Genomic DNA, 21,607 nt, shown 5'->3' with positions numbered 1-21,607 from the left:
ATATGATTTTACTACATACAAGGCCCCAAGGTAATTCTTGTAAAAATACCTTCATATGTGCATACCCATTTTTGTGGTTTGAGGAAAATTTGATTGTTCATAGTTTTTTTTTTTCTAAAATTGGTGGTACAAGTACTTTACTATTAATACTAAGTCTAGAACAAAATAGTTAAAATGCTGTTTAAATTTTGTGGTTAATTCATAAAATTTAAATCCAGATTGAGTCCCATTAATACTAGTAATAATTCCACATCATACTTCAGACTGTATAAATTCTCGCACACAATGTTTAATACAAAGCAGCCACTCTGATGAAGCTTGAAAGAAGATGACAATTAAGTTAGAAACGAGAGAATTAAGCTGAGTACATAAAAATTGATCAATATGATACATTTCACTTCCAAAAATATGAATGATATTCAGCGTATAAAGATGTTTTTTTTATCATTGACTACAGAAATATAAATAAACTTTTTGAACAAATTGTAAAATGGGAATTAAAGTTTGAAAAAAGTGAAGAGATAATTTTGAACAAAAAATTGGGTCATTAGTAATAAATGTAACTTTTTTTCCATGCTAAAAAAAATTTATGCAATATTCAATGATTATGTAACATGCTTATACAATGCATATGTACTTTAAAAAATTTAAGTCATTTTAATAATTGTTCACATTTTTATTGCGAAAGAAACTTTGAAATTTAAAAATATTATTTTCATGCACCTACACAGGAATCCTTGTCATCCTTGTCGACTTAGACTGATACATAATTAAAATCATGCTTCATAGGACAACTGACTTAGACTGATACATTATTAAAATCATGCTTCATAGGACAACTATTTATTTTACAATATTTATTGTAGACATGCATAAAAATGTATATTTGTATTAAAGCATGCTGCAAGATGGAATATTGATTATAACCAAAGTTGTTTTCATGCAATAGCTGTAGTGACAAAGCTTACTTTCCATAGGTGGAGATAGTGACCTTTTACCCCATACAATCTCATCTGTCTCCTCTTAAAAGAAGAGTAGTTATTCAATTTTTGTGTTCAATGACAAATCTCATGTTTGTCTGTTTTAACATTGCAGATTTATATTCACTCTGAATATATGCAGAAGTTACAATTCAATATCATTTTATGTTTGGTAAAGTACAGGCTAATTTTTGGATATTGACGAAATTTTGTATCCTTTATAACTTACTGAACTGCATCTGAATATCGAAAAAAATATATATGTAGCTTTTATACTTCCACAGATACAGTTAATTAAATATTGTGAAATAGGTCTATAAATGTATCAAATGTTTGTAATTAATATGCCCAATTAAGTGTACTTTGCCTTATAGCATACATATATTCAACAAAATAAAGGCAATAGCTATCTTTAGTAATATTTAAAATAAAACTTTTCGCAAAACCCAGAAGTAGGAATAAATAATAAAGACCATATCAAATTTATGAGTTGCATACCAAAGGGAGATAATAAAGATTTTTCTTTAATCTGCTTAATGTTTTTCTTCAGAAACCAGAAAAATCCTGTTCTTTTGTTGAAAAGGTATATTTAACTTATGGTATGTACAGATCATCTTTCTTTATACTCTTTTTTTCAAATCACATATATAAATATATTTGACATCATTTGGCTATTGTGGAGGTGTGATCTGAATTGATCAAGAATGCCTGTTTTACTGCCAATGGTCGTTGGTTCTCTCTGGGTACTCCAGCTTCCTCCCCCAAAAGAACAGGCCGCCATGATAAAGCCAAGATCACTGAAAGTGGTATTAAAAAAAAACCAAACAAACAAACAATATATGACAACTTACTTTCGCCTACAACAATGCCATCAGCTACTTTTGGTTTTTGTCCTTTTGGTGTGATAGATCTTGTGGTAATATTTTTTTGTGGTCCAGAAGCTGCTGGAGCAACACCTGCCAAAGTTACCTCTAACCTTTCCTCTACACGGTCACGAGCCTTACATTCTACTACTGCCCCTGTTGTGTCCTTTACTGGTTTAGATTCTGGTACCCCTTGTATTGGGTACAGCCATCTAATTTCAGTTAACCCTTCATTTCCGGTTTTAGAAATTTGATTTCTGAAAACAAAACCATAACATAAATAAATAGCTAATCAGAGCATCCAGTATTTAATAGTACAAGTTAAGATATTAATTATTTTTTGAATGAATTCATAATAACTAAAATATATAAGTTTGTTTAAGAAATTACTTTGGGCCATATACAATAAGATATTTGATAAATTCATGTGTGACTGGACAGTAAATATGGCCTCTGACTATATATTGACAATAGGAATACAGTAACTGAATTAAACACATTTTTTGAATTCTTATGTTACGGTTTTATGGGTATCAATCGAACTTCTAAAATGTAATCAATTTCCTACAAATTTCAATCAAGTTAAAGATATACAAGCTGTTAGGAATCTACACAAATTACAAATTTACATGTAAAATCTAGGAGATATGTATTTTGTTTTTTATCCATCAAAGATCAAACCTACCCTCTACTATCTTTTGGTCCATACATCCATTTGCCATTATCTTCTTTTCTAACTATTACAGTGCACAATGCTTCATACTTAGTCATCTCAGTTGGTGCAAAGCATACTGGGATATCTAAGGTGGACTTTGGACCCACTCTGATACTAGCCATGTGTTTTAGCAGAAGACAGAATGCAGTTTCTGAAGTTGTGTATCCATTCACTATCTTCTCTAACTGAGCATTATTATCTGTGAAAGAAAAGAAATTATGAATAAACTTTCTTTCTGGTTAAGAACATAATTTAGATGGAAAAGAACTTAAACCTGATCTGAACATTTTAGAACCATGAATGAATACAGAGTATTATATTATCACTGAATAAAGCAATTTGAATACTGTGGATTCATTTATTTTCTTGGATGCCAATTTTTGTGAATTGAGGAAAATTATTCTTTCTAGGATATTTGATTTTGTTGTTTCTGCCAAAACTGTATACAAACCTAAAGTAATTATGTACTTTGTTGAAATTTTAAATTTAACCTATACCCATTGGTATCCCAGGAATAATGATGAATCCACAGTACATCTTTCAGAAGAATTATACTGACAAATCAAGGCAAATTACCAATGTGTGTTCTGGTATGTGTTTTTTACAACACATATGTGTATTCTGGCATGTGTGTTTTACAAAACATATGAGTGTTCTGGAATGTGTTTTTTTTTACATCATACATAAGTGTTCTGGTATGTGTTTTTTACAACACAGATGTGTGTTCTGGCATGTGTTTTACAAAACATATGAGTGTTCTGGAATGTGTTTTTTTTTTACATCATACATAAGTGTTCTGGCATGTGTTTTTTACAACACATATGTTCTGATATGGTTTTCTTTTTTCAACACATGAAAAACAAAGATACTTCATATGAAAAATCTGATTAATTTTGCTGGCTTACCTTTCAATTGTACATCAACAATGACAGCATGGTCCATTGGATTACGGAAAGGTATAATAAGTGTGATATTAGATCCTGCTTCTGTATATACACTGACTGGATCCTGTGGTTGAGGTAACAGTCCAGTACCAGTGGCTACAAAAATCCATTCTCCAAGCTACAAGAAGAAATCAATAGTTAAAAAATCTGGCAATGAGTGTTATCATAGAAAAAAATACCTGTCAATGTTTCATATAATTAAATGTTTTGAACTTTATAAAGTACATTTACTTTACATGACATCTTGGGAAGTCCACAGTCCACCACACAAATGTTTTCTAATTAATTGAATTCCCGAAAAATATATAAAATATTAATGTGTCTTAAAAAAACCTGACATCTATCCTCATACTATATACCTCAGTTTTTTGGTCTAACCATTTATATAAGAGAAAAACTTACTTGTTGACTGTGGAATATTATCCTGGCAATATGGTCGCCATGGCCAAGTGTTGATGGCATAAAATGTATAGGAACCTCAATCTGAGAATGTGGTCGTAAGCACAATGGCCGCTCGTTGTCTCTCTCCAAGGAGAAGTTATTTGTGTTGGATACTGTTGGTATTAACTCTAATGTTTCATCTGTTGGATTGTCAAGTAGAATTGTCTGCTGTGTCCATCTATAAATTTTTGTTTAATAAAAAATGTATTAAAATGCAAATAAACTATCAAAATAGAAAGAAAAAGAAGCAGAAGGGGTTCTCCTGAGATCTCAAGAAAAAAACTAACAGATTCTGAAAAACAAATTAAATACAGAGTTTTTCCCCAAACCTTAATATATCTTACATTTCAAAATTAACAGAGTTGAATGACAAATCCTGAATTTCAAGGGGTTAATGTTATATTAAATTCAGACTTTTTATAAAATAAAATTGAGAATGGAAATGGGGAATGTGTCAAAGAGACAACAGCCCGACCAAAAATCAGCCAAATGTCTGTCCCTTATTACATTACATGATATAAGCATTCAAAATAACACCAGATGAAGATTTACATTCTTTTTCTAACCTTTTTGCATTTTCTTTACATTTTTGTTTTAATAAAATTTGTTTACAAATTGATTTATTTGATGGAGAAAACAAAAGCAAGAACTGACCTTCCAAGTTCACATTCCATATGTGTCAATGTGGTTTGTGGTGGTGAATCAGCATTGAGTCTAAGATCATACCAGAACTCTCCCACAGTCTCATGGAAAAATATCAATCTAAAAAATAAGCAAATTCTCCATAAGACTTAAGTACAATAAATATCAAAATAGCAACTGTTATATAAAAAAGGATGGTTCTGATTAAGATTTCTATTTACATGTATTGTATTCTAGCCATGATACAGCAGTTCATTATGGAGTACGTAAAATGTCCTTTATTAGAAGAATGGAAAAGTCTAGTCTTATATAATAATAAAAATTTACTTCTCAAATAATATAAAATAATTTTTGCAGATAGCCATTAAAAAACTTAACAAACATTCATTTATTAATGCATCACATGTTATTTTTTTTTTACCTTCCTTTATGATTTCCTATAACAGCAGGAGCATAGGTGAGTGTATACACATCTTTTTCACCTGCTCCAAGTATTATTGATGAGGCACCAGATAGATCCCTTCCTTCGATTGTTACATCCAGTTTTATTTCCTCAGGTGTTGGATTTCTTACAATTACTTCCAACAATGCCTTTTTCTGAAACAAAAAAATACAAAATTATTCTTTAAATTCAAATGTAAGAATTTAATTGGCAGTAAACATCTCCATTCACTAAGTGATGATCACACTGCATGAATGAAGTACTTGTGTTTTTCTTTCAGAAGTTGTGTTATTTACAATACTGATACTGCAAAAATAACAATACAGTTGATCAAATAATAATTTAATAACATGGCTAAAACTTGTAGAATCTAATAAATCATTGCTAGACATGCTTACATTTTACAAATATTATGATGCTAATATTGGCAAAACGACCTAACATTTTTAAAAAACACAATTATTTATGCAGTACAAGTTTTAATTGATTTCATTGGTCCAAGCAATCCACAAAATAAAACACTTATCAATGGGTCACAATATATAGGATATTCAGGAAATCAAAATTCCAAACTCACAATATATTCTCTAAACCATAGAAATTGGCATGTCCATAAAAAAAAATTCCATATCAGTGTATATATATCTATATATATAAGCTATATATAAGAATGATTTCACTTATTCTGAAATGTGTATATTACTTGAAGTACTTACATGACAAGCACATTCTACTGTCATTATACGTTCTGGTGGAGATGGTTGTACTTGGATCTCTAATGAGTACCAGATTCTGTAACCATAGTACCTTCTGCTCTCCTCATCATCATCGTCTGGTATCTCATCTCCGTCACTATCTATCTCACTAAAAGAAAAATGAATAACATCTAGTAAAAGAACCTAGTTAGATAGATTTTTTAAACTATTTTGTGAATTGTATTGTGTAGCTCTATACTTTTGCAATTGAGGTCCCGAATTTCATATAACAAGAAACAAATGTTTCCTCTAGAGTGAATATAGAGATAGTCACTATGCTCTTACTCATATAAGCTTTGTATATAGCAAAGAAACAGTAAATACAAATTTTTAGAATCTTGATTTGACCTTACCAGTGACAAAGCATAATATCACAAGATCACCAAGACATTTAGGCAATTCAGAGGTTGTCACAAAAGAACTTGTCTATAATTAAAGGTAGTTTAACACTTGCTGTGTACTCATAGTAAACTGTGCTGTTGGATTGATGTTTCACAAACTTTTGCCCTTTTATTCATTGTCCTTTGAACTTACATGACAGGATTTTTGCCAGCTATAATGCTACAATTCCTCTATACACTCCTCTCCTGTGAACTTACATGACAGGATTTTTGCCAGCTATAAATGCTACAATTCCTCTATACACTCCTCTTCTACTTGGCATCACTTCCATGTTATACTTTCCAGATTTACCAGGAAGTATTGTCAGAGACATATTCCCACCAACAAATGGAATATCAGATTCAACCTAAAATAAAAACAATTATAATAAAAGTTTTTTATAAATTTTATTTTTTAACCAATACCAAATTCAAATAACTTTGAACAAGAATGTGTCCATAGAACATGGATGCCCCACTCGCACTATCATTTTCTATGTTCAGTGGACCGTGAAATTGGGGTCAAAACTCTAATTTGGCATTCAAATTAGAAAGATCATATCATAGGGAACATGTGTACTAAGTTTCAAGTTGATTGGACTTCAACTTCATCAAAAACTGCCTTGACCAAAAACTTTAACCTGAAGTGGGACAGACCGACGGATGGACGAACGGACGCACAGACCTAAAAACAAAATGCCCCTAGGTGGGGCATAAAAATAATAAAACTAATTTTTGTACAATTCAAATTTCAATCAAGAAACTAGATATATCCTTATTTGAATACTGAAATTGGTGGAATTCTTGCTAAAGTTTGTAAATAACCTAAGATTAGATTTCAAACATATCTTTCCGTTTTAAAAATTAAGGATAGATTATAGAATGAAATATAACATATCATTTAAGATATATAATGTGAATAATTACCTTGTAACACAGCTTTTTCTTTGTGACATTAGGTACTGACAATTGACATGAAGACCTGAAAATAAAGACAGTTATGATTATTTTTTAATTTATCTTTAATAGTCATATAGCTGGTTATCTCAAATTTTTTAAAACTAATTTACAATTTTTTAAACCTTTAATAATGTTGAAATTAGAAAATGGAAACCATGTTCTTTCATTTAATTTTTGGAAGGTTTTGAAAAATATTGGCAAAGAAGATGTATTTTAGACACAGAAAATGAATACACAAACAGTGTTTATCTTGATTTTGATCAAATGTAATTTTAAAAATCTGGAGAGCTGACCCTTTCTAACCACAAAACAATTTGATCATCCTACCTCTTTTTAGCTTCACACTTGACAACAATGTGATCCAATGCTAATGGTTTCTTTGGTGTTCCATTCAGGTGGAATACATGATCAGTTCCATCCTCCATGTTAGATAAGGTCAATTTGCCCTAAAATTGTCATTTAAAAACTTATTTGCATATAACTATGATTTACTTCATATATGTTTTATTTATATATATATATACAAGTTTTCTGTGTTATTTGAAATTCCTGGTATACAAAAACTAAACACTACGATAATCTTGTGTTCTTTCGTTTCTAATCATTCATTGCTTGTTAAATAGTGTCACTGTGAAATATGCAAAGTTTACTACCTTCAATGAATCCATTTAGTAACATTTGCTTGCATATAACACTACTGTCATTGAATGCAATGATTAACACAATACTACAAAGGAACTGAGTAAGTAAGTAAGTAAATTTTATATAGAGTTGGCACATATGCACAAACAACAACAAACGTGAGCTCAAGAAAGCTCTTTCAACTGACTGGAACAGTTATTGTGAGAAAAGCATCAATTAAACATTCAATATAAAAATAAGATGTGGTGGTATGATTGCCAATGAGACAATTCTCCACAAGAGACCAAATGACATAGAAGTTAACAACTATAGGTCACTGTACAGCCTTCAACAATGAGTAAAACCCATATTGCATAGTAAGCTATATAATGCATACCTTAATTCTCAAGTCTTAAATAACCAAAATCATAGGTGGAGTCATCTGTTGTAGGACCTTCTAATTTTGTACTATTTTTGTTTATTTTCTCCTTTGTACAACCTAGTATCAATATGTCAAACATCAAACACTCAACAGATCCTATAAATTTTGGGTTTTTAAATCACTTCTTTCTTGTTGTTGAGAAGGAAATGGAGAAATCCTTCATAAGTGTCATTGTTACTCTTCCACCATCTTATACTGGTCATACTAACTTCTAAACAATTATATAATAAAGGAACAAAACTTTTTAACTACCGGTATACTGCATTACAAAAACTATGTTAAACTGTGTAAGGCATTTAAAATCCTGATCTTTCTAAACAGAACTTCAATGTCAAGGTGACTTACTGTTACTGGTATTTCATTCTGTGGTCTGTAGACCAGAGGATATCTAGTAGTATTGTAGGCCTTTGCTAGTATACTGGGTGGTCCTACAAATCCAGATCCTTCAATACATGCCTTTAGTGGCCAGTCATGGTTTGTCATATTAACCTGTAATAAAAGTTATAACTACATTAAAGTGTTTCATGTTCCATGTTTTATTCATTGTTCAAAAAGTTGTCTTGTTCACATACATTTTTTAAGTCTAATTTGAATGAAAAGTAAAAAAATCTTTATTTAGAGACAAAAGAAAAAGGTGGTAGATTCTCTTTTCTACAAAAGCAAATATTAAAGAGAAATGTGTAACAGACATTTTGAATCTGCTGCTTATTGAAAGTGAAGGTGATAAACTATTTTAAATTTGCCACTATAAATTTGAATATGAATCTACTGTAAATTCAGAAAATATTGTGCCCATTTATTATTGCGATTTTTGAAGAATGGACAATAAAGTGACTAATAATTGCGATTTCAGGAAAATCTGCATACATATATCTATATCAGATATCAGAATACAAGTTCTTATCATTGCAATAATCAACAAGTATCATTTTTCGCATTAATAAAAACCTCGCAACAATTTCTAAATTTACAGTATATAGAAAGAAAAGGATTAAAGAATATATTTATTAAATGATTTAGTCAATGATCTTTCATTTTTCTAATTATATCTCAATTTCAATGACAGCCATGGAACTGAGATTAATTACTTACAATAGGAATTTCTTGGGTCACTGACTGGTGGACAGGAGCAGAGAATGAGATCTCAGCAGTGCTGCCCTCTGGATTAACAGTACATTCTATTTTGTACACTCTGATATCGTCTTGACTAGTCAGGGTAATGGTACATGGATAATGGCCAGGTTCTGAGGCTTTAAACTTTACTGGTAATTCTACAGAGGGTTCTTTTAAACCACCTAAAAATAGACAGGGGAAAAAAAAAACAGTCAATATGAAAAGTTTCAGGATCTAAAATTTCCATTTTTTTACTTCTAGTAAAATCAATATCAAAGGCATCCATGTATAAATATTATTTAAGTGTGCCTTTCCTACTGGTGTTATGTTCAAATAGAATAATCCATATTTACAATTTTCCTTAAATCAAAGAAGTATGATGTATTTCTACAAGACTTCATTGTAGTTATAATATGATGACATGTTGAACTATTACCTGGTAACACAGGAGCACTCTTGGACTTCCTTGGACTGTTATTCTGTGGTGGGACAAGTAACTTTGTCTGTACAGTGTAGAACTCAGAGTCCACTTCAACTGTATAGGATGTTCCAACAGGGGATTTAGCCTAATAAAAAAAATCATGTAAAAATTTTTTGCCAAACTCTTTAACAATTCATCTTACCAAAAATATACACCATACACCATTTAATTGAATATTTAATTCAATAATGTTGTTATAAACAAACATGCTTGTAAAATTACACAACCTAATCAACCTTGCCAAATTTTTTGTGTTTTTGTTGTTTTTTGTTTTTTTTGGCTTAACCTTACCAAATTGCAATTCAGACTAATTTACTTTACAGCTATGCTGATTCATTTACCATAGATGAAAAACAGCAACTTGTTTCTTTAAATGACTAATCTTTTAAAAAATAATTTTTGACACATAAATATTGTATTGAAAATTTATGTCTTGATGCTATTTAAATATGTTTAAATTGTAAAAGCTTGCATTTTAATAGAATAACTTTCTGTTCAGCCTTATATGTATAAAGCATTTTATTTACTAGGAAAATACCTATGTTTTCACTACATGCAAACTATCAAAAGATGACCAACAACTGATTAGTTTGTTTTTCCATGTGCATAAACAAACATATACAAGAGCAAAAATGGTTAACTGTAATGATAATATGGCTAAAAACCTAACAAATGTAAGATATTAAGTGTGTGCAACAAATCACCTTTGCTTGTGTGATACTCTGTGCAGCATTTGTTGATAGTTTAGTGATAACCTGTGATGTCACACTGCTGGAGTGAAGTGTCCCTGTCACCTGACGCCTTTGTAACTCTTTGTCACTCATATGCTGTAAAAATATACCCCAAAGGTGCTTGACAAACTAAATAGTTAGTGTTAATTAATCTTAAATACAACTTTTATGCATTGAAAAATTGAACAGTCCCTAAACATTTAATTGAAAAAAAAGAGAATTAACATAAATTTACTGAAATGCATCCCAGTAATTTTACTTCTTGATCAAAGAAATATCAATTTGTTTTTTATAGATATAATTGTTTTAAATCAAATTTCTGATTACAGCCCATAAACAAATATACTGTACTTTATTGATGACAGAATTTTGAAATTTCTTGACAAATTAATATCAATTGACAGATAAGTGCTTATATGTGTTGATAGTTTTGCAATGTATTATGGATGATATTTGACTTGCTAAACTATTTAACAATGTCACAATAAATGATCATGCATTTGGTATAAGATTACTGGTGTCATGCCAAATGTTTCGATGAGAACCATTGTACGTACTATCTGAGATGCCATTAACAATGCTTTCTCTCTGGCCTTGTTTACAATAGGTACATGTATATTCTCTTGTAATGTTTGTCCGGCCTCACATTTCCAGTAAACAACACTATCATCTCCACCAAATAATCCTCGTCCAGTGCCTGGAAGATAAATATAACATGAATACCAAGTTTTGAAAGGTTTGTATTTAAAAACACAGAAACTGTAAAGTATTGGATTAGAAATTAGAATTTTTAGGAGACAAGATGTCTTTCTCATTTTTTCTCTTTATTCAATAGACTACTATGTAAATACTAACATATTCAAAAGCTGTATTTGGTGTTATATGTACTATTTTCTAGGAAAGAAAATGTGTAAGATTGTACCGAGTTTTGTCTCATGAAATGTAGCATTTTGTAAACCATATAAAAATAAGGAGATGTGGTATGATTGCCAATGAAACAACTATCCATCAGTGTTCAAATGACAAAGATAAAAACAATTATGGGTCAAAGTACGGCCTTCAAAAATGAGGAATACCATGTTATCCATATCAGCTTTACATTATACTGCAAAACATCATGTAAGGTTTAAATACTTTATGTAAATATAGATTCTACCATACCACCCAGTTAATTACAATATTTATCCACATGAGATCTAATATTTGAGAATTTTATTATTGAGAGTGGATATATATTATAGTCAATGGGATAAAGTGGTTTCATAGTTGATTTTTTTTTTAACCATTGTGTTGTCTGCTTTTATTGGACTTATGATCAAAATAACTCACCAGCAGCTGCAGCACTACTTATTCTGACGCTGTACTGTGATCTAACAAAAGGAATAGGAGCTGGTAATGGCATGGTAGACTTGGCCTCAATAGAATACAGGAATTCTCCAATGTTTTCATTCAGAAATATGACAGAACATTGTCTATCTCCAACACTGAATGGCAGGAAGTGTATCTCTATAGTTTTTGTTTCCTGTGGTCCGATGTTAACACTAGATATTGGACTGAAGAAAGCACTCATCATTGGTGGGTCCTCTGTAATACAAATATATAATACAAAATACACTGATAAATAAAGATTATATCACTGCATCAAGTGTGATACTCAATTTCTCCACTTGTGACAGATAAATTTTCTAATTTAAATGTGAGGCTTGCTGAGCTGTTTTTAAATATTTAAAATTTAACAGTCGAAAGTGGGGAAATAACCTATCGATTATTAGATGATATGTTGGCAAACTTTATCTTCCTTTTCAATTATCTTCAAAAAGATGTGTTCTTTTTATGTGAGGTCATTAGGTCACCTTTTTTTCAACGTCACGATAGCAAATTCTGTGGAAAGCCAAAATTCAACATCATAATTTAATTTCGAGCAATGAAGAACTGAAATCAACAAACCACACATTGATTATAAAAAATAATCAACAGGCTGGGGTAGGTATAAATCGGCTAAAATTGAGAGAATCTGAATCAACATATCAGTAAAATGAAATCAGAATATCAAATACTTCAAAATGTCATCAGTGGAATTATAACTTGAGTAGATCCTGTGCTGAACTGATTATATGCTATAAGAAATACAATTTTTCCTAGTTTTGATAAGAGACATATTATGAACAATCACATATAATTCTTTCTCAAACCACATATAGTCTGTTCTATTGTCTGTAGTTTTTCAAAGAAATATGTCTAAAAATAAATGAATACTGTGGATACATTTTTATTCGTGGTATACCAATTTTCATGGGTTTCGTGGGTCACCGAACCATGAATTTAAGAATTCAACGAAGAATAATCCCGAGAAATGTGTATGGAGTCAGATGTTTATTTCCGGTTATGTTATGCAGTTCTAGTATAGAGTATAGTGTTGATTAGCGATAAACATTGTAACATAACACATGTTTTTATTGAAAGAAGATACAAGTATTTTGATGATTAAATCAATAATAAATATATCCAATATCAGTGATAATTTACTTTTTAAAATTGATTGAAACTGTTCATGGAAAATAACTGCAAGTTGTTAATTACCGTGTCATAGTTTGGTTTACTGGTGATTAAATATCAATAAATTAAGTACGGGGATATTGCCCATAGGTAATATTGTTTATGACAGGAACACTTATTTTCACACCTTTTACTTATATGACTGTTTATTATGTCGTGATTAGAGAAATGAGCTTTCAATCATAGAGTTTTGAATGCCTTATAAAATTCCAACAAGAATTGATAAATTGTAAAACAAGCAAATAATTAGTTGTCTCTGTCCATTATTGTAATAGAAGTTTTCAATGAACACTTTAACCTAGAATGACCAAGCGAGGATTTTGACAATTCAAAACTTTTTCAATGAGTTCCTTCTTTTTTATTTGTTTTATTATTGATCAAACCAAGGAGGTTATAAGATCTCCTAAATCAAAAAGAAATCCACGAATTACGTATCTGAATTTTTTAATTTTTTTTTGTAATCAGCGATCCAGGAATTTACACATACCACGAAACGTCTTTTTTCTCTATCCACTAAAATTGATACCGGGTAACCCACAAAAATAAATGAATCCACAGTAATGTATGACTTCAAAGTTTGTTTATTAATTATGTCATCATTTCTGAAAATATCATCCTGTTATATCTAAGTATTTTACAATACCTTTAAGTTTGATTTCTGTGCCCTCTATAGGTCTGACAGGGGGAGGAGTAGGTGGGGTCTCTGGTCTCTTCTGTCCATGGTCTATTTTGGCCCTGATCTTTCTCTTTCTACGTTCTTTTGATTTCATCAGTGTTGCATGCTTTGTGGGGTCTAGAAGGTCTGTACTAGCCTCTACTAAGACTATCCTAAAGTCTCCGCCTTCGTTAAAGGGATTGGTTATAGTTAACTGTATTCTCTCTAGTTCATAACACGGGGATTCACATTTAATTATATGCTGAAATTACAAGACATTGGAATATAATTACATAACATGTATGTTAAATAGGAATCAGTACTTTTCATTGGCTGACTACAATTGCAAGGCATTCCAAAATTATATTTTATTTCTCAATAAAATGCAACATTCATGACTGCATGTGCTTCCCAAGACAACATCCCAACAATGCATTGGAAAACAAACAAAAAGCTTGATATTTCTGGTTTTGTAGCATATAAATGTAAATATAAAATTGAATGCTTCTTTTTGTAATTTCATGGGGTTGTAAACGCATTGATCATGCAAACATTTTTTGTATGAAGTGCTTCTACTTTCAAAATAGTGTTGGTTTAAGTACAAAATTGTTCATCCTATTTAAGGTACAAACACTATGAACCTTGGAGACTGTACTTTAGGTACATTTTAAGGAGGAGCCAGAAACCATAGAGCATTTATTGTGAGGATATAATATTGTATTACTGGTATATATATATATTTGCACCATCTGAGAAATTCTACTCAATTTCAAAATAAAGAGAATTATGAATAAAATTTTATTTAACATTAAGTCATTTTACCTACAAAGATTTTTATCTATAGGTAAAAGATGCAAGATAAAAAGCCCCATATCGATATGAAAGAAAATTGAATTTTAGAAATATAAAAAATATCAGTTCAGAAGAATACAACTTGTGCTGAAGACCCTGGGTTTTGGTCACTGGTCAAAATTCAATATGTATATTTATGTATTATATATGTTTGTATATATATCTTGCATTATTATTACTATTATTATTATCAATGAAAATATATTTTATACTGTTAATTATACGATATAATGCTTATTAATTTCTCTTGCTTGATTGTGTGCCACTTGATACATATGTGAATTCCTGTTAATTCAGGAAAAAAAATAATAAAAAAAGTTGGTTCTTAACCTGTCACTGAAACATTACAATTCATGCTAATCAATTAATGACATATGTTAAGGATGTATAAGTACAGTTTTGTTATAAACATTTATGGGTTTTTCTTTGCCACATGCCAATTAGTGTAAGGGTATTGGGGTTCTTTTTACCACATGCTGAATTAGTCGATGGGCGGTGATAAGAGTTAAACATATCCCCAAAACTTTGTAAAAGCTTTCCATCCCTTTTCTGTAGCTCAAATCAACCGAAGCAGTTTCATCCTTACTTATCTGATAACCAATAACAATTATCTGGTGTTACAGATGCAGAAAAGTATAAAAGTACAATTAACAAATATATTCACAAATGCTTTATTTCAAGATATCTAAAATTTCGTGAACTTCTAAAATTATATAATACTGTGGGTTCATGATTATTTGTAGGGTCCTAATTTTTGTGGATTTAGACGGTAAAGGTAAACCAAAAGTTTAAGTTCTCAACAAAATATTAATTTTTCATTGGCTTATATGTAGAATTTGTTAATTCCAAGAAATCAAGTTTCCACAAAAATACAATTTTCCCTCAATCCACAAAAATTGGTACCTATGAAAATAAATGAATCCACAATATATTAACAGGGGATTTTTGTATCCCAGTTAGCAACAAGTGAACCATGCATTCAATGGACAGCACATAACACTCGTGTCAACAAACATTTTTTTTAACAAGAAGTCTGAGTACTTCACTTGCTAAATGTAACACCAGTTTCATTTAAAATCATAACAGGGTAACTGTTTGTGTATGAAACATTCAATGAAACAAAATCTGTGACAAAATAAGGGTCTTTTTTTCAAATTTAATTTGATTTGTTTAAATTTAAAATAAAATGGTATTTTGTGGGTTTTTTTCAATATAATTAACAAGAATTTTCAATGAATGTTTCATCTGATGACATCATTAGTTCAAACATTGTTACCTCATCAAATTCATTTTGACTCTGAAAACAAGTTAGAACAGCAAACATGATAAATATGTATATATATCCAAACCTATATCTATATTTGTAAAAAAAATATTAAGTACTATTCAGTCAAGTGTACAAATAACCTACACAGAATTGGTACAGAATTTATGAGTTTTGAAAATATTAACATTAATTTATTTAAGAATTTAAATTAAACAGCTTTTGTAATGTTGATTTTGACTCCAAATGACAAATTTATGGCCAAGATTACAAACTTATGGCATAGTATTCTGAAACTCCTAGAAATTGAAAATCAAACCTTTTTTTCATGTTTTTACACTTGAAACTGAAGTTTGAAGTGTTGCAGAATTATTATACAAAAAAGCAAAGTAATATACATTTTTTTAGCTCAATCAAATTTTTGTTTGAGATCAATTGAAGTTTGAAGTGTTGCAGAATTATTATACAAAAAAGCAAAGTAATATACATTTTTTTAGCTCAATCAAATTTTTGTTTGAGATCAATCTTAGGTTTAAAATGTCTTCTCCCTCATAAAATTTTACTTGAAATTATGTGAATGTCTTTTTAAGATGCTTACACAACAGCTTAGTAATGTTTTAAATACATGTTATATAAATACAACCCAGAAAAGTGCACATGCATTTTTGAAAGAAGCTACTGTAAATAAATATTAAGAAAAAATAAAGCAGAATTACAAATTGATGATTGTATGTTTGTATGATGTGCATAAAAAGAAAAAGTTATAACAAAATCTGAAAATAAAAATTGTAAAATTAAAATCCACTGATTTATGTATGTGTTACTAAGTTTGGAATAAAAATCGACTGAAAGAATCACTAAAGATTGTGCAAAATGATTCAAAGAAAATTATAGGTTATATCCTAACTTATGAAAAACCTACCTTTGGCACTATGTTATCTATTTGAGTTCTAAGGTTAAAGGTCAATGTTGAACCAACAGCTGATCCATGCCGTCTGCCAACCAAAACCAAAATGGCTTCTGCTGGTCTCAAAAACCTGCTAGTAAATTCCACATTAAGATGTAGAGATGATCTAGGTGCTATGGAAACAGTATCTCCTTTTGGAACTCTAAAATCTCTGGCATCAAGTCCAGCTATCAGGATTTGGTAAACTAAAGGCTTGCCACTTGGGTTACTCAGTTTCACCTGATAAGTATAAACAATGGTCATGTTGAAAAAAGTGATTTTAAAATTTTAAATTCAGTTATAAGTTGACTGCAATGTTACTTTTTTAAATGCATTTGTTTCAACACTTTAAATATTTTGTTGTGTTACTGGTATCCTTTCTCAATGACATATATAATCCTTCATCTCTTTTATTTCATATAAGAGACATTTCAAGTTATGTTTTCATATCCTAAAAAACAATAGGAAAATTGCCGTGTTCTAGAAGGGGGAGATAATTCATAAATGCCTCACCTGTCTACAAACAGATGTGTGGAGTTGTCCAGTAAAGTCCAATGTGGCTTTTGGAATATACATCGGTAGTCTCTGGTATAAATGTACACATAACATCAACAAGGAAATAGGATTGGGATCAGTTATATCTATTGCCTAAAATAAATAAATATACAAGAGATAAAGTGAAGCATAGAAAAATAGAATTGCAATGACAATACATACGTTTAAATTATTCTTAGTTTGTGAGAACAAACATTAGTAAATACTTAATGATGAACTTTTTCACAAAACTTTATTTATCATATACAAGGATCTCAATTAAAGACTTTTATATTAGAGACATTTAAGAATTCTCATAACTTGTTACATGTAAAATTTACAAGTTTGGTATCGTTTTATTTCTAAAATTGGTGTTGGCTATTTCTATACCAAATGGGGAAAATGATTGTATCATTCTACATCCTCCACGCCATTTCTCCAATTCTCTTAAAAAATATGTAACTAATATTGAAAAGAAATTGTGATGGAGATTGCACAAATAATGCAGAACCTACCTGGATATCATAATCTATTCCAGCATATCTCATGGCATTAGTGATCTTCAAAGCATTATGTAGACACTGTTCAGCTGTAGCAGGATGTGTGTACATATCTTGTAAGTGTGTCTTTATCTGAAAAAAGATAATAAACATACTCAATTAAGTAAATTTGAAAATATAATTACAGACTGATAATAAGGTTGATAGTCATAATGGGGATCAAATGGAGGAACATATTGTTATGATTTATAAACAAAAATCTCTCTGCCATGATATTGGACATGTTGCTATTTTGATAAATGAACTGAACTTAATCATGTGTGCAGTTTAATGTGCAGATACCATAGAATAAACATTTGCAAAGAACTGAATTTCCAGAGTAACCCAAAAATCAAATAGAATATTTAAAATTTCTCAGCTTTGTAACAAGCCTTCATACATACCTAAATTTAAGATATGGACAAAGGGATTAAAGAAAATGCTACTATTCACGCCCACCTGAAATCAATAGTGCATATTGACCCATTCCAGAGATATTTGAAGACGAGATGAATTCACAATGATGCAGTCCTTGTTTTGCAATAGCTTGTGTTCCTCATTTCTCAGAGTTCATCAAACAACTAAGTAAACATCCATTTCTGATGAAAGTATTCTCTGGACAAAAGCTATTAAATATTAAGGGCTTTTCCATTTAAACATACATAGTACACAAGAACATAAAAGAAACTTACCAGGAATGGCATGTGTGCTCCTAACACTGCACCCAATACTAATCCATCTAATATGTCTATATCATAGTTTACAATCCACCTAGATGGGGGTATTCCACCTGAAAAAAATCACAAATATATAATATGTCCAACTGAAAAAATTTAAAAAACATTCAATATGTCCATAAGGAAAACATTCTTATCTAAGAGAATTTATTGCTTTATTATAAAAAAAATATCAGTAAAACTTCTGATCATCAGTCAACTTGTGATAATTTTTCATCTCATGCTACTGAGTGATATGGGTTTTTCTCAGTCAAGTAGAAAGCTATGTATGATGTCATGAGCCTACGTCATTGACTTTACCTAGGAAAACAGTTATAAACAGATTATCAATGGTCTTTTACCCTTCGAAGAGATTGTAGCTGAGAAACACCCTCTTGTTTGAAAAACCATTGATAATCTATAAATCCATAATGAAAAGGGCAAGAGTATATGGTGATCCTCATGCTTTTACCCCCTCACTTTTCTTCTCTCATTAACTGACCTTTAGGGGAATTGTTCCAGATTCTTTCCCTGTAATGTTCATAATGATGATTTAACCAAGACAGCAGGATTCTCTCTGCCACACTGTAGATGTTACTACTTAGAGGATCAGGGTTTATATCTGGGATCTCTAGTGATTTGTCTGGTGAAGATGTGTTCTTTAAAGTCCTAGGTGTAACTTTGGCTAAGACCAATGTCTGAAATGCAAATTCTTTTCTTAAAGTTTACTGTCTAAATCTTATACTTCTAATTTACACTATTCAAGATTACAAGAATCCTTAAAATCTGATATTTTGATTAATCTAATACTGCAATACTAAATGTTTTCATTTTTTCTATTCTTGCAGTAACTTTAGTTTTGGTTTCTCTTGAAGGAATATAACTTAACTTTAATGCTTTGGAGTAATAGATAGAACTGTTTCTCTCTTCGATGAGCTCATTTTGTTATTCAGTCTTACACTGGACATTACATCTTTCTAGGTTAAATTTACTATCAAAATTGCAATTCTTAAAGTAAATTTGCCTAATGAATTAACATATTTTCCCTTCAAAATTCCAAGCATTTTTTAACCACACAACTATACAAGTTATTTTCTACCTTATATAACTGTAGAAGTATATCAGTCCATGCTCTCTTAGAAACGGCTTCAAACACATCATCCTCAAGTTCCTCTTCAATGTTAAGGGCATTAGCCCCTTCATAGTCCCCTTGTTTTAAAAGATCTTGTTTCATCTGCTTCTGCATTTGTTTCCATAAATGGTAATCACGAGGCTCCATGAGGTATTCTGGGTTAATTGAAGCAATGCATGCTCCTTGACACCTAAAATAGTAGTTTTGCAAATTAATAAGCTATATGGAAAACACAATAAAATATTCTACATGTGTAATTAATTTCCAGATTCCACCCATGATATTTATTGTTTAACCATTATACCCTGATTATGGATTAAGGTACATAATATTAGAAGAAAAAGAAACAGTATCTGACAACAAAAACAAAATCACAATAATAACCTTCAACATTATATTTTATCAATGATTCTAGTCAGTCATTTTTTTTATTTAAGCAAACATAAACTTTTTTATTAAGAAAAGAAAATATAACATTGCAATCTATTATAGGATAAGACAACCTTTTAACCAGAGATAACTGGTGTGTAAACATTGATTGATTGGTGTTAAACGCCACTTTCAACACTTTTGTACTATTTCTTGGCAGTCAGTTTTTATTGGTGGAGGAAACCGGAGTGCCGTGAGAGAACCACAACCTTCGGTAGGAAAACTGACATTCCTAGTCAATTAAGACTGGAGTCGAGCACACCTGCCACGCGCTGTATTCAAACTCACAACCTCAGTGATGACAGGCTAGTGATATAGCAGTTAGACTTCTTAGACCACTCAGCCTTCGAGACCCTTTCTGGTGTGCAAACAGGACCAATTCATTCACAGACAGGTTCAACCATAACAGTTGTCGATATTTCTTATAATTTCCTTTTTTTTTAAAAAACAGTCAATTGTAACTAAAGTTTAAATGTTGTGTATGTGAATTCAATCTGATGTGTTGTTTAAATTGGTTTTGAATGTAATCTGGTAAACAAGATTTACAAAAAAATAACCTGTCAAAAAAATCACTACCAGAAGAACTTGTAATCTATCAAAGCAAAGGATTTGAAATTATGCAAATAATATTTATACTATCTTGGTATCATAATGACAGTTCAACCAACTAATACTCTGCTTGAGATAGATGAGTCTTATTCTATATATACCTGATAAATGTAAGCAGTGTAGAGTGCTGCCAGTAAACTTGTTTGACACGTTCCACAGGATCTGATGGCAGTCCTGCATTAATAGGTATTCCTGGTACAGATCTCCCTGCCAGATTGGAAATCATGTCATATATTGTTTTAAATTCTTTCTTCAAATTGTTTGTGTCCCAGCTTCCAGCTTTCTTTGGCATATCATCTTGAATAGGTTTTCTACTTATACCACTGAAAAGTAAGAAATAAAAAAATTAGGTCCAAGGAGGATTATTTGGGAAAATATGTATTAATAGAACTTTTATGATGATAAGAATAGAAAAGAAGGAGCAATCATAAATTTCCTTTGGAGTCCCCTAAGAATGAAAAAAAATATTCCTCCACAAAAATTTTGACTTTCTTGAAGTAGACAGTAATTATTAGACTGCTTGAGGCATCTGATATCCAAAAAGATCATTAATTTCAATTGCTTTTATTAAAATTATTAACATTGAAAACATACCATCTAAGCGTATTAGGTATAACAATAGGAAACTGTCCACCAGGCCATCCTTGTGATGAAAACCATCTCTGATTGGCTAATAACACTTCCATGTGGAATATTCCCTCCTCTGTATCCTCATCTGGGAACATAGCTGACCCCAGTGAGCGTGAGGCAAGGTCCTGCTGGGTACGACTCTGGTTATACTCTGATCCAGACTGAGGTTTGTTCATGGCTCCATCTCTGTTAATAGGTGTGTCCCCATTGGTAGAATCTGTTCACATTAAAATAA

General features: G+C 30.7%; 1 protein-coding gene across 6 annotated transcripts in view; it reads right to left on the bottom strand.

The window, feature by feature from the left end:
• Positions 1 to 21,607, bottom strand: part of LOC127725585 (cilia- and flagella-associated protein 47-like) — a 55,687-nt gene that overhangs the window by 4,420 nt on the left and 29,660 nt on the right. For 3 of the 6 annotated variants that reach the window (XR_007993042.1, XM_052232658.1, XM_052232659.1), the window contains 27 exons: positions 21,337 to 21,589; positions 20,844 to 21,065; positions 19,672 to 19,894; positions 19,075 to 19,270; positions 18,549 to 18,646; positions 17,833 to 17,949; positions 17,297 to 17,431; positions 16,760 to 17,023; positions 15,850 to 15,870; positions 13,710 to 13,983; positions 11,840 to 12,094; positions 11,068 to 11,207; positions 10,484 to 10,606; positions 9,735 to 9,864; positions 9,278 to 9,480; positions 8,531 to 8,674; positions 7,450 to 7,568; positions 7,090 to 7,144; positions 6,382 to 6,530; positions 5,744 to 5,891; positions 5,007 to 5,182; positions 4,598 to 4,705; positions 3,905 to 4,121; positions 3,464 to 3,620; positions 2,529 to 2,757; positions 1,832 to 2,100; positions 969 to 1,022 (listed from right to left, as the gene is read on the bottom strand). Coding sequence is in view for 5 of the 6 variants with exons in the window: in XM_052232658.1 (XP_052088618.1) it covers positions 969 to 1,022; positions 1,832 to 2,100; positions 2,529 to 2,757; positions 3,464 to 3,620; positions 3,905 to 4,121; positions 4,598 to 4,705; positions 5,007 to 5,182; positions 5,744 to 5,891; positions 6,382 to 6,530; positions 7,090 to 7,144; positions 7,450 to 7,568; positions 8,531 to 8,674; positions 9,278 to 9,480; positions 9,735 to 9,864; positions 10,484 to 10,606; positions 11,068 to 11,207; positions 11,840 to 12,094; positions 13,710 to 13,983; positions 15,850 to 15,870; positions 16,760 to 17,023; positions 17,297 to 17,431; positions 17,833 to 17,949; positions 18,549 to 18,646; positions 19,075 to 19,270; positions 19,672 to 19,894; positions 20,844 to 21,065; positions 21,337 to 21,589 (4,479 nt within the window). In the remaining variant the exon portion in view is untranslated. The remainder of the gene's footprint in view (positions 1 to 968; positions 1,023 to 1,831; positions 2,101 to 2,528; positions 2,758 to 3,463; positions 3,621 to 3,904; positions 4,122 to 4,597; positions 4,706 to 5,006; positions 5,183 to 5,743; positions 5,892 to 6,381; positions 6,531 to 7,089; positions 7,145 to 7,449; positions 7,569 to 8,530; positions 8,675 to 9,277; positions 9,481 to 9,734; positions 9,865 to 10,483; positions 10,607 to 11,067; positions 11,208 to 11,839; positions 12,095 to 13,709; positions 13,984 to 15,849; positions 15,871 to 16,759; positions 17,024 to 17,296; positions 17,432 to 17,832; positions 17,950 to 18,548; positions 18,647 to 19,074; positions 19,271 to 19,671; positions 19,895 to 20,843; positions 21,066 to 21,336; positions 21,590 to 21,607) is intronic. The other 3 variants (XM_052232661.1, XM_052232662.1, XM_052232660.1) reach the window with 3 other exon arrangements.

This window comes from Mytilus californianus, unplaced genomic scaffold (genome assembly GCF_021869535.1).
Source record: "Mytilus californianus isolate M0D057914Y unplaced genomic scaffold, xbMytCali1.0.p SCAF_15, whole genome shotgun sequence".
In the NCBI taxonomy this organism is placed as follows: domain Eukaryota; kingdom Metazoa; phylum Mollusca; class Bivalvia; order Mytilida; family Mytilidae; genus Mytilus; species Mytilus californianus.
This window is presented reverse-complemented; position numbering and strand designations above follow the sequence as displayed.